Source organism: Penaeus vannamei, chromosome 35 (genome assembly GCF_042767895.1).
Source record: "Penaeus vannamei isolate JL-2024 chromosome 35, ASM4276789v1, whole genome shotgun sequence".
Classification (NCBI taxonomy): domain Eukaryota; kingdom Metazoa; phylum Arthropoda; class Malacostraca; order Decapoda; family Penaeidae; genus Penaeus; species Penaeus vannamei.
Genome location: NC_091583.1, coordinates 350,936 through 363,435, shown reverse-complemented (window position 1 = coordinate 363,435; position 12,500 = coordinate 350,936). Strand labels below are relative to the sequence as shown.

General features: G+C 37.6%; 1 protein-coding gene across 1 annotated transcript in view; it reads right to left on the bottom strand.

The window, feature by feature from the left end:
• Nucleotides 1-12,500, bottom strand: part of LOC138859310 (diacylglycerol kinase delta-like) — a gene marked incomplete at its 5' end in the record, with an annotated part of 12,672 nt that overhangs the window by 87 nt on the left and 85 nt on the right. Inside the window, 8 exon segments of the mRNA XM_070113927.1 lie at nt 753-1,818; nt 2,681-2,893; nt 3,179-3,280; nt 4,095-4,320; nt 4,571-4,744; nt 5,413-5,558; nt 11,599-11,701; nt 12,417-12,500. The exon segment at nt 12,417-12,500 is cut by the window's right edge and continues 85 nt beyond it. Coding sequence (XP_069970028.1) covers nt 753-1,818; nt 2,681-2,893; nt 3,179-3,280; nt 4,095-4,320; nt 4,571-4,744; nt 5,413-5,558; nt 11,599-11,701; nt 12,417-12,439 — 2,053 coding nt within the window.

Below are 12,500 nucleotides of genomic sequence, written 5' to 3'. Positions count from 1 at the left end.
GGCGCATAATATAATATATAATAAACACCAACTTGACACGTGAACAAATATTTTAAAAACACCAATATACATGAAGTGAACACCAATCTAACTACAATAACAAGCCCTACAAGCAAGCATGCACTGCCATCGTCATTAACAAGTTTTGGGATCATCGTATGCAATAAAAAGGAGGGAAGCTGTCAGAAATAAAAGTACATACGAAATTTGGTTGGGCACCAAACTTGTAAGAAAATGGTGGATAGATATTACACCTTATGAGAAAATACATGACTATTTTTTCCTAAGGACTGACAAGTGTGTGTCAAATTTACACTATGCAAGTTCAATAGGCAGTTAAAATTTATGAAATCTAAGGCATTTCTATAACCATGAGTGATATAATTTCACATCCTAAAATTAAGTGTCTTAAAGCATAAAAAAAAACTGAGAAGCTTTTGGAGCTGATGAAAGTACATGGAGCAACTTATTTCCTATGAGGGCAACATATTCTTGTATGTGAACAGCATATAGCAAAATGGCTAATTCATGTTTAACATACAATCAAATTGAAGCTTGGATGATGAAAAGCATAACTATCTCAACAAGCTAATTCTCATTTAAGATATCAATTTTCATTATGAATTCCAGCTATAAAGCAATCACTGTCTCTGAAATCTCTTCTTTTTTTACTTATAAACATTTACAAAAAATCATGCACATCTGCCAATAAGCTTTCAGTCTTCAGAAACAAAAACAAAGAGGCTACTCACACTCCTCACCTTTCTCCTCGTCTTGGTCTTCTTCTGCTGTGGCTTCAGCACCCTCCACATAACGCTCTAAAGGAGGAGGTACAGAATCTTCTAGCTCATCCTCAATGCTTTCTGAAGTCTCAGCCTCAGCAAGAGGGACTTCTGGAGTCTGAATTTCTTCATGTGACTCTTCTCCTGTAGGATCTTCTCTTTGAGGAACCTCCTCAGTCTCATATTCTTCAGTTTCAAGGTTCTCTCTTACTGTGGGAAAGTCTTCATCTTCTACATTAGTGGACACATCTTCAATGACACTGATGTCTCCTTCTGGTGTCGTGTCCTCTGTGTTGCCATTTTCATCATCCTTGGCCTCATATTTGCAAGTCTCCCTTACAGTATTGTCTGTTTCGTCACTATCTCCTGCTTCAGTCTTTTCCTTATCATCTTCCTGAGTATCATCAACTTTCTGTTCTTCATCAGTCTGCTCCTTATTCCTATCTTCTGCTGCATCCTCTTCCCAATCCTCATCAATATCTAGTGAGTTGTTCAAGGAATTAACAAGTGAGTCCCTGATTTCTGTGATGGACTTTTCCTCAAAAGTGTAAGGCTCGTCTTCACCTACGTCTAAGAGATTGTCAGTGGAGGATTGTATCTGCACTTCAATGTCCTCAAAGGATATTGGGGGGCCCCGCTCACCCTCTCTCCCCTCTTGCATGCTGTTCTTCCTGGAGAGATCGGCAAACTCACTGGGAACGGGGAGGGTCGGGGGAAACTCAAATTCCCCGTGACTCTCACGGCGCAGGTCAGGCAGGGGAGAGATGGCTTGGTATTGGAACCTCAGTTGTTCCACAGTCTCATCAACAGCTGTGTCAAGGGGAGGTGAGCTTCCTCCTGGGAGCTGGAGGAAAGAAGAGCCAGAGAGCTGCTGAGTGTGGATGGAATACATGGGATGGGATGATGGGAGAGGAGAGACGGGGGGGAGGGGGAAGTTTGTGGTGATGGATGAAACAAATGGAGGCAACCCGGGAGCAGGAAGGGGGGAGGGGCACGGCGATGGCTCAGATGAAGAAGCATCGATGGTGGGCAGGACCTACAAGAGGAATCACAATATAAGTTACCATTTACCTACTTCCACATGCATACTTGGAAGAATATGCAAATGTGTCAATAAAAAAAAAATACATGTGCTGTCAATAGCATAGCTACAGTACAAAAGAAATAAGGAATACTGTTAATAAAATGCAATAATATGAGCAATAATAATCAATACATACAAATCTAAGTGGAAGGGAAAATCAATAAACAAGAAAACAGAGCAAAGTACATATTATATACACTATACATGTTCCTGCAGTTCAAATGCAACAAAGCAGTTATAACCAAAAATATTCTATATTTACGAAGATGTTACAGGGAAATGTGCACTTCATTTTTCTTTAATCTAATTTCGGGTAACTGAATAATAAAATAACCAAAGGATGAGTGACATTCTATCATACAGGTGTGTCTACCAAGCACTCTAAGGACCTACATATACTAGAAACAGTATCACATACTACCATTTGTTCCCTTCAAGAATTTGCAAATAGACTGGTTCTTTTCCTTGTAAATAAATGAGCTATTCATCATTAATCATCATTAATAAAAGACTGAGGTATCCTATGATAAGAATATCTGCTTTTTGACTCACTAATCTTTATAATCCCAATGAGATTCTTACACAGTTCATCCTATCAGTCTTTGAAAAGACAACCTTACAATAAAAAAATTACAGAGACAAAACTAGATGGAAAAATCTGTTAGATCTGAAGTTCATTTACAAGTCAAAATGTGCTTTTTTATATCAACAGTTTTCTCATTTCCGAGATGTTCCTTCTATCTTATTACCCTGCTTAAAAGATAAATCAAACACCTATCTAATACATTCCAAAAACACCCTCTTCTTCTTTTACCTGTAAACCTGAGTGTGTGATAGTCGGAGCCTGTATTTCATGTGAGGGGTCATCTTCAGATGGCTCAAGCCTGATAGTGGGTGGCTGCTGTCGACTGAAGGTCTGTTCATTCTGGCTGTCAACGGCTCTCTCAGTGTGTTCTATGATTTCTCTGACAGCTTTTTTCAGGCTATTTGCTCTAGACATTAAAGCATCACGCTCTATAAAGTGTTTCTGTGAGAAGGTAAGGTGTCTGGTTAGTTTCAACATTAATGTGAAAGATAAGGTTGTGCATACATGGCCACTGATATTATCTTCAATAGAGAAATAAAGGATGTCTATAAGACTTCCTAATGTTTCTTAAAAGTGGATATCTGACACAGCATAAAAAAAAAACATCTCTAGGTGCTTATATGATATTCTGATTCCATCAAATAAAAAAATAAATAAATAAGTAATAGTCTTCAGTTCAGCTCTAGGCATTATATCCAATAACAAAACAATCAATCATTTCCATACCGTTTTGGTCTTCTTTCTTTGGTGAATGTTAGATATATTCTTTTCATCTTTACACAAACTGGTCCTTTCAGCACTGTCCAGATCAACACTCGTATCAGGGCTCTGCAACCAAGGGGTATTTCTCTTGTGAGTTTTGCTTCCTGAACTATTAAGGGGGGAAGGAAGAGGAGGAGAGGGAGGAAGAGGAGGAGGAGAAAGAGGAAGAGGAAGAGGAAGAGGAGGAGGAGGAGGAGGAGGAGGAGAAAGAGGAAGAGGAGGAGGAGAAAGAGGAAGAGGAAGAGGAAGAGGGGGAGGAGGAGGAGGAGGAGGAGGAGGAGGAGGAGGAGGAGGAAGAGGAAGAGGAAGAGGAAGAGGAAGAGGAAGAGGAGGAGGAGGAGGAGGAGGAGGAGGAGGAGGAGGAGGAGGAGGAGAAGGAGGAGAAGGAGGTGGAGAAGGAGAAGGAGAAGGAGGAAGAGGAAGAGGAGGAGCAGGAGGAGGAGGCAGAGGAGGAGGAGGAGGAGGAGGAGATGGAAGAGCTGGGATTAGAGGTACAGGTGGTGGGAGAGGAGGAGGAGGAGGAGATGGAGGAGGAGGAGGAGATGAAGGAGGAGGAGGAGGAGGAGGAGGAGGAGTAAGAGTAGGAGGAGGAGGAAGAAGAAGAGGAGGAGGTGGAGGAGGAGGAAGAGGAGGAGGAGGTGGAGGTGGACGAGGAGGAAGAGGAGGAGGAGGTGGAGGTGGAGGAAGAGGAGGAGGGATGGAAGAGCTGGGATTAGAGGTACAGGTGGTGGAAGAGGATGAGGATGGGTAGAAAGAAAAAAAAAGGAAACTGAGAAAAGAGAGAAGAGGAGAAGGGAAAAAAGATGACAGACAGAGACAAAATAGCATGTAACACAAGACTTCATCATATTCAGACAGTTTAAGACCTGAGTTTCTCTACCTCATCTACAAAAGATGAATCTTCTTGCACACTACTGACAGTGGACATTGAGGCTATACTCTCTTCATGCAAGGCACGGAGAAGCAGGTCAAGCTTGTCATTGAGCACCGCGCATTTGGCTGTTAGTGAATCCTCTGATGATGCCGCACCATCTTGTGATTCTGATGAGTCTCCCCAACTCTTACCCACTTTCATTATCAGGGATTTGATTGTCTCGCAAAGGACTCTGGAAATATGGTTGGGTATCAGTTACTGCCTAGAAACTTTCAATCTCATGTCTACTAATCCTTATCAACAGAAAGATAAAATTCAATGTATGTTATGGCACATTTTTTCTAACAAGATAAATTTTACTTTGTACATAAATACTGTAAAAGTAATGGATGATGACTTCAAAGATAATGAATTTCACATTGCTTCCTATCACAGAAAAGTCCAACATCAGAATTTGAAGTCTTATCTGATGCCAGTCTTACTTTGCAGATGATATGACAACAGAGTGTTGATCTGACTGTAGCAGGGTTGCCAAATGAGCACCAACTGAATCCTCATAGGCTGCAACTTGGGATAGTAAGGAAGGGGATGTCATGGTCGATAGCTGCTGTTCTCCGCTCAGAGATACGTGGCTGACATAGCTCATGATGCTCCATCTGTGAAGTCGAGTATTAAGAATCTAAACTCTTGGAAACCTGTCAGTGCAATTTATCTGCTGATGCTAGGAGGGTATATATAAATACCCTGCCCACTGTGATTTTCATTTCCTAATTCTGCTTACAACACTAATGGTTCCACAAGTGCTTAGGTAGAAGAGTCAATCCCTAGGCCTATCTGATCTGACGTGTTAACACCATTCTTTGTATTTTAAGAAAGAAAAACTCTTATTTTTATTATCAGTAGTATAACTAATAATTCTAAAATAAAAAGGATCTCATAACATTATTAACAATAATAATCATACCAGAATTTTTCAACAAAGGAATTCATAGAATGGATTAACAAGTGAGATTTGGTAGTTCTAGTAACTGAATCCATGGCAACTAAACACTTGTGAAGCCATCTTTGTGTCAAAAGAATTGACAAAACAAAACTACGCTGGGTTAAATTTTGGAGAAATAGGAAATTCCATCAAGAACTTATGTAAGGCAATCCTCATACCAAAAACAAAAGTGGAGAGAACATAGATGATCTAATATGCAATCCCTCTTCCTTTCCTGGGAGCCATAAATTTAGCATGGAAATTATAAAAGTAATGATAAGTTTAATTTCTCTTTCTCTCTTAATTTTTTCTGTCTTCTGCAAACCATGTCACTCCAGTTACCTGTCCAGCATTTTGGTTGTTGCACGCTCATACTTCTCCAGGATGTGGGGTAAGTGTGTATCATCATCGCAGGCAGAGCCCCATCCAAGCACACGTGCCAGGTCATTCCCTGTGCCTAGAGGTAGCACTCCTATCTGGCACTGGTTCTGTTCAGAGAAATCACTCCTTTATTATGATGAAAAAAGGTGAATAGTAAATATTCTGCACTGCTTTGATAATAAGCTAAAGGTCTATATAGACTATCATAAAGCTAACAAAATATTATTCCAGGATGATCTTTTCTGAAAATACATTCAGATTTCTAATAGACACCTATGGATTCTATCCCTCTTCAACAGGCTATCCAAAAATACATTTTCTCCCCAAAAATCTTTAATATATATATTTTATAAGGTAATTATAGTTTATATTCAAACTTTACTAATTTAATAACCTCTAATTTTGGCATAAACTACTCAGTACATATGCTTATGAATTCACAAAATTTATAGTGAAGTCTATCTATCTCATACTAAAATAGAAACATGTGCTAGTTAAAAGCTTTAATAACAAGAGTAATTATCTATTAAATAGAATTTATATATTCTACATTACATGCTGTTTAAGCTTTTAAAAAAGTACCTGCAAATTACCAAGAATTTACATAAAGTATAATGAGTAAACATTACTGCTTTAGAAATCAAGGAGATGTATTTTATATAAATGATCATACACTGAACAAAACGTGAAGTCCATTACTCTGGAAGGAAAAGAAGTCTGAGAGGAAACTTAAAGGGGAAAAAGTGGAATGCAAAATCCACAAGAGTAAGGACTAAAATATCAGACATGAAGATCATTAGCCTTACAGAATGTGTGTGGACTACATTTTGATTGAAGAATTCCCAGGAAAAAATTCATGGAAGCATGATTTTTTGTTTTTACATATTTACACAGAACCTGTCACAACCTTCAGAATGGCAGGGATATCATCCCTTGTACTCTCATTTCTATTTTTTCCTACTAGCCCTGACAAATCAACATTAGTGAAAAATACAATAACACCCTCAAAAAAAAAAAAAAAAAAAAAAAAAAAAAAAAAAAAAAAAAAAAAAAAAAAAAAATCATAAACAATCACTCTCACACAACATGTGAACAAGAACTATGCTTAAAATGCCAATATTTTCCTTAAATTGTCACTTTTTCTGCCACAACTTCCAACACCCAATCAGCCTCAGCTAGACACAAGTACCAATAATAAAGTATATACAAAAAACATTGATTAGATAGCTAGTAAAAAAAAAAAAGTGTAGATGTAATTTGTGAATAAGTGAGTAAATGAGAGTATGAAGCATTGCATTATATACAATATCAAAACTCAAATGAAATAATTAAAACAAAATGTGAAAATCTACAAAGAGTATCTCTGCACCTAAATTAACATTATCATAAGAATACAGCCACATGTGCATATCACTCATAATTCACTTATACAGCATAGTCGCAGAATGATCTTGTTCATCTTTTAACACTTCACGTACTCCAAGACCTACTATGATTCTACATACATTTAAAATTAGTCATTAAGGCAATTATAAACTCAAGCATTTATTCCTAAATGAAGCAGCCAAAAGCCAAATACTCTTTTCCCATACAGGAAAATATAAGGTAACCCTCGTATTTTGGTAAAATGGAATAAGCAGTCTTACCATAATCTTTTTCCATTTTCTATCAGTTTTATAAGTACCACTTTTTCCTGTGGGCACACATTATAGAACATCGCTGTACTTAAGTCAATGTATGACACAGAGTGAATAAGGAAAGAGTAATTTCATCTGCAAATTCTCCCATTTCTTAGTTACTTTGTTTTGAGCCTTCCTTTTTTCCCATCCTGTGTACACATGAAACTAAATCTTTCTGTCCTTAACAAATTAATGCATTCATTCTATAAACATATTTCTTATCATTATCATTATCATTGTTTTTATTCCAGATATAAAGTTCTGTTGAACATAATTCTGAAATCAGATCATTAAAAACATAAGAATAATGGCATTTGACAAAAATTGGATCAAGAAGAATGCCCGTCCTTTCAATATATATAAAATATAACTAATTTATAAACAAAAATTTTTCAATCAGATATAAAATACAAATAGTCTATAAATAATAGTAAATATAAATAAGTCTGATTAATGCTCCTCTCTGATCTGACTTGTACTTAAACCGAGAGAGAATGCAAAAGGCTTCCCTAAACTCTTTCTTTGTGTTTTACTGTATTGGAATATTTTTAATCATTAGTGATATCTTTATTTTGAAAAGTAAAATTCCCCATACCTTATTTTACGAATGTACATAGGAAATTAATTACCTTGTGGAAAGGATTTACTGTGTTAATCATAAGGAAAAAAGATTAAGCAGAAGAACAATATTTGTATTACATTGGTCTACAGGGTTAGGTAAACTAAATTATTTCGTTCATGGGTCATTGCCAGTACTGTTCCACATGCCTGAGGTGAACAATCTCACAATCTAAACAACATCTCTTTTCATGAATAAACAAGTCAAATCTTCGCTAAACAGGGAAACTAAATTTAAGTCAAAATCACTAGATTCAAGCAAAGCTCCTTGACTCAGCTGGCAAGACAACTGAATACAATACAAGACCTATATATGTAACATGTCAAAAATTCTTCTACCTGATCTCAAATAGTTTTTTTTTCCCCTTGAATTCAGAGAAGCTGAGATGTTGCTCAGTGATTGTCAGATTATCAACACCACATGAAGCTGTGCCCAAAGGAAACTACTAACAGAGTTAATAATACCTGACCTACTTTGCCGAGGCCTGGTTAATATTTCACTTTTTCGGCTCCATAACATAGGAATAGGACGAGAGAGAAAAAAAAAATTAAATTAAATTCATGGACACAGATTTCATAAAGTAATCCTAAAAATAGAAAGAAAAATGTTCTGGGGAAGCATACAAGGAGAAAGCAGATGCAGGTGGATGACTTGAAAAGAGAAAAGGAGGTAAGGTGAAACGGAAGAGAAAGAGGGGGGAGGGAAGGATGGGGTAGGGTGGGGTAGGGTGGGGTAGGGCAGGGTAGGGAAGGGTAGGAAAGGGAAGGGTAGGGAAGGAAAGGGGAGGGAAGGGAAAGGGAAGGGAAGGGAAGGGAAGGGAAGGGGAGGGGAGGGAAGGTAAGATGAAGGGAAGGGTAGGGTAGGGTAGGGTAGGGTAGGGTAGGATAGGATAGGATAGGATAGGATAGGATAGGATAGGGTAGGGTAGGGTAGGGTAGGGTAGGGTAGGGTAGGGTAGGGTAGGGTAGGGTAGGGTAGGGTAGGGTAGGGTAGGGTAGGGTAGGGTAGGGTAGGGTAGGGTAGGGTAGGGTAGGGTAGGGTAGGGTAGGGAAGGGAAGGGAAGGGAACGGAAGGGAAGGGAAGGGAAGGGAAGGGAAGGGAAGGGAAGGGAAGGGAAAGGAAAGGAAAGGAAAGGAAAGACGAGGAAAGGAAAGGAAAGGAAAGGAAGAGAAGGGAAGGGAAGGAAAGGGAAGGTACGGGAAAGGAAGAGAAGGGAGGGGAAAGGCATGGGGATGGGGATGGGGATGGGGATGGGGATGGGGATGGGAAAGGGAAAAAGAAGGGGAGGAGGAAAAAGACAGAAAAGGAGAAAAGGAAAAGGGAGGGGGAAGGAGAAGGAAATGGACGAAGACAGAAAAAAAAAAACAGAGAAGAGAGGAGAGCATAATTAATAAGAGGTAAAAAAAAGAAAATGTATTATTGCAATCAAATGGATTTACTTTTTTTTATTACAAATACAATTATTTTGCTCATCATACTGATAATCTCTGAAGCAAGGTGCACTGACTTCCTCCCATTATGCTATCAAGGAAACCCATTCATTCTTATTCTTGTTCTTTTTCCACTGCCCCTCCGGCATTCCCTCAGAGGATCTTTAACAATAACTGAGTTGGGCTACGTCATAATCTGGAAACTAAGTGCCCTCATTACATAGCTCTCACTCCCACTTCACTATGAAATATTTAGCGTCTACTCTGACGAAGCTTAATGAAATCAACAACTGTTTTGTGTGCAATATATAATAGGAATTTTGATATAGGCAAAAATAGAACATTCTGTATTCTTAAACTCTGCACATACACTTTCAATTCTAATATATGATTAAGAAAAGAAAAATAAAAAAATATATAATTTTTTCAATTATCTCAACTGATAAATGTCCCAGGTGTTAACTGTGAGATGAGCTATTGCTTTATATAGTCAAACCTACTGATGTTAATCATTCTCATTTCACATAATGAGGAAAATAATTCATAAGCACTATAATCTCCTCTAATACTTTTCAGGTCAATGCATATGTGAATCCAAACCACAGAGCAAACCAAATAAAGTGCAAGAAAATTACAAAGGAAGCCATGTCTCCAAAGATTCTGCTAAAATTGCTGTAGTTCATCCCTTCAGTGGACAACTTTCTGGGGAGCTTACCACTACATTTCACCAGCTAGTGTGAGCAATCACTTGTCCTATACCACCCAAGGAGATACAGAAAAGGTCACCAAATACCCAGCCTGCAGGAAGAGATACTTCAACGATTTCCTCTAATCAGAAATAAGGGAAGCTGGAGTACATGGCCCTCTCCCTAAATAAATAAATAAATAAATAAATAAAAGGGAAAGATACTAACAATGAAGTTATCTTACAAATGCCAGTTTCTTAGTACATCCTTGACCCATTCACAATGGGTTTCCCACATTACACAGAGCCACATGCCAGGTTTTTGGGTTTTGAGAACGAGAAACCACTGCCCTGCCTGGATGCCCTTTCCAAACCTAAAACTAAGAGCAATATTCACAACCATAAATTTATAGCCAAGTCATCCCTGTGCAATGGTAGATATCTTTATAATCATTACCATTACTGATAGCATCCTTTCCTTTTCACTATGATGTCTATATTTCTTAAGGATATCTTAGATGGGGGAGAGGTCCTTGCACCTTGCCTCCAAAACCATTAGAGAAAAATGAGTGAAGATTATAATTACTCACTTATATGAATAACCAAAGAAATATGAATGTGAAACTGAACGCAGCCCCTCATAAGGGAAGGAAGGAAAAGAAATGGAATATGAAGATCAAGGCAAGAAAGAGAAAGCAATGAAAGGGGAAATTGTGGAGAGGAAGATGAGTGGAAGGAGAGAGGAAGTGAAATGTGAAGAAATTTTAGAGAATAATGAATGAATTGAAAACATAGAAGACATAATCTGTTAAAAAACAAAAAGCATAATATCTGTTAAAAAATAAAAAAGCATAATATCTGTTAAAAAAAAAAGAAAGAAAAGCTCTGATTACAAATTAAAGCTGTGGTTATAACACAAAAAAGCAAACTGCAATAACAAAGATCAAAACTAAAAACAAATAATGAGAACAATGATAATCAGGTTGGACGGCATGAATTCAAAAGACTACTCTTTAGGAAAGCTTATTTTATTGCATAGGAAGCTGTCTCACTCTCCATTTTATTCTGATTTCCTCTTCACTTCCCTTCTATTCTTACTTACTCCAATTCTCTTGATCTATTCATCTTGCCTCACTCTCAACCCATTTAATATTCAAATAAATCATTTCCAAATGCATGCACGCACACACACACACACACACAACCACACACACACACACACACACACACACACACACACACACACATACACACACACACACAATCATTCACACACACTCATTCACTCACTCACTCACTCACTCACTCACTCACTCACTCACTCACTCACTCACTCATGTGCACACACCTAACCAGCACCTACACACACACACCTAATTCTTCTATGATTCTCAAAACTGCAAAATAACAGAAGGTGGGATAAAAATTAAGCTACTTTGGGAGAAGGAGGGTGGAGGGAAACGGGGAATTCTCACTAATCACGTTAGACTTTCCATAGACTGCACAAAAGCTGTCGGGAAGAATCCATAAAGTTTGGGGTTACTTATTCTTGAATAAAAACAACTCACAAGAAAACAGTTTCTGACAGATCACACTTTCAATCTAAAACACAATACCAACTAGGTAGAATATATATATACCCTATTACTACATAAAAAAAAATATATGATGTCAAAACTTTGAAAAAAAAAGAAAAAAAGTCAGAGCAACTGAAAATTGTGAAATTCCACTTACTGTCATATGAAGCTTGTCAATCTCAGATAACACCCATCCCACAGAGCCGTCTCCACTACATATTAGTATTCTGAAGGGGTTGAAGCACTTGAACAGCCGCAGACTGTAACAGGTCATCAAAAAACACAAGTATAGTATACATCATAAAAAAATAGCACAGAGTTGCAAACGCTTATCAAATAAACAATGAATCAAGAAGTAAATGAACCGACGATACAGATATAAAACATGGATAATCAATTTACAATAATAAAATCCTATAATGAATCAGATATAACTTAGATATCTTATGTAATAGACACAATACCCATAAGCAACAAAATATACCAGGCATACAGAAAATACCAAATTACACCAAGATTCTGAAATAAACTCAAACATAAATTCTCTAAAACAACACTTTATCTAACCTAATTTATGAAGCTAATAATGCTTCAGTGGAAACTAAATTCAGTCGCTTTCTGAACAAGCTCTTTACCTACACAATTTTTCCTTTCTTGCATTCCATTTCTATTTTCTCTCTGCCTATTACTCTTCTGCTTCACTTCCTATTCATAACATCAACATGTATAGTGCTGGACCCCAATCTTACTTTATCAGCAACAAAGACAATTTCATAATCAAAAGTAGACCATAATTGAAACACACACACACACACACACACACACACACACACACACACACACACACACACACACACACACACACACACACAAAATTAATAATAAATTATCAGTCACAAAAAACATCTGTACAACAAACAGACAATAATACATATATGCTCTTCTACTTCGAGTTGGTACAACTGAACAGCTTACCCAAGAACTGGTCCACCATTCATGAGATCAAACACCTGTGCAGGATTGAGAAGTTGCTTGAAACGCCGCAGAAACCTCACACCC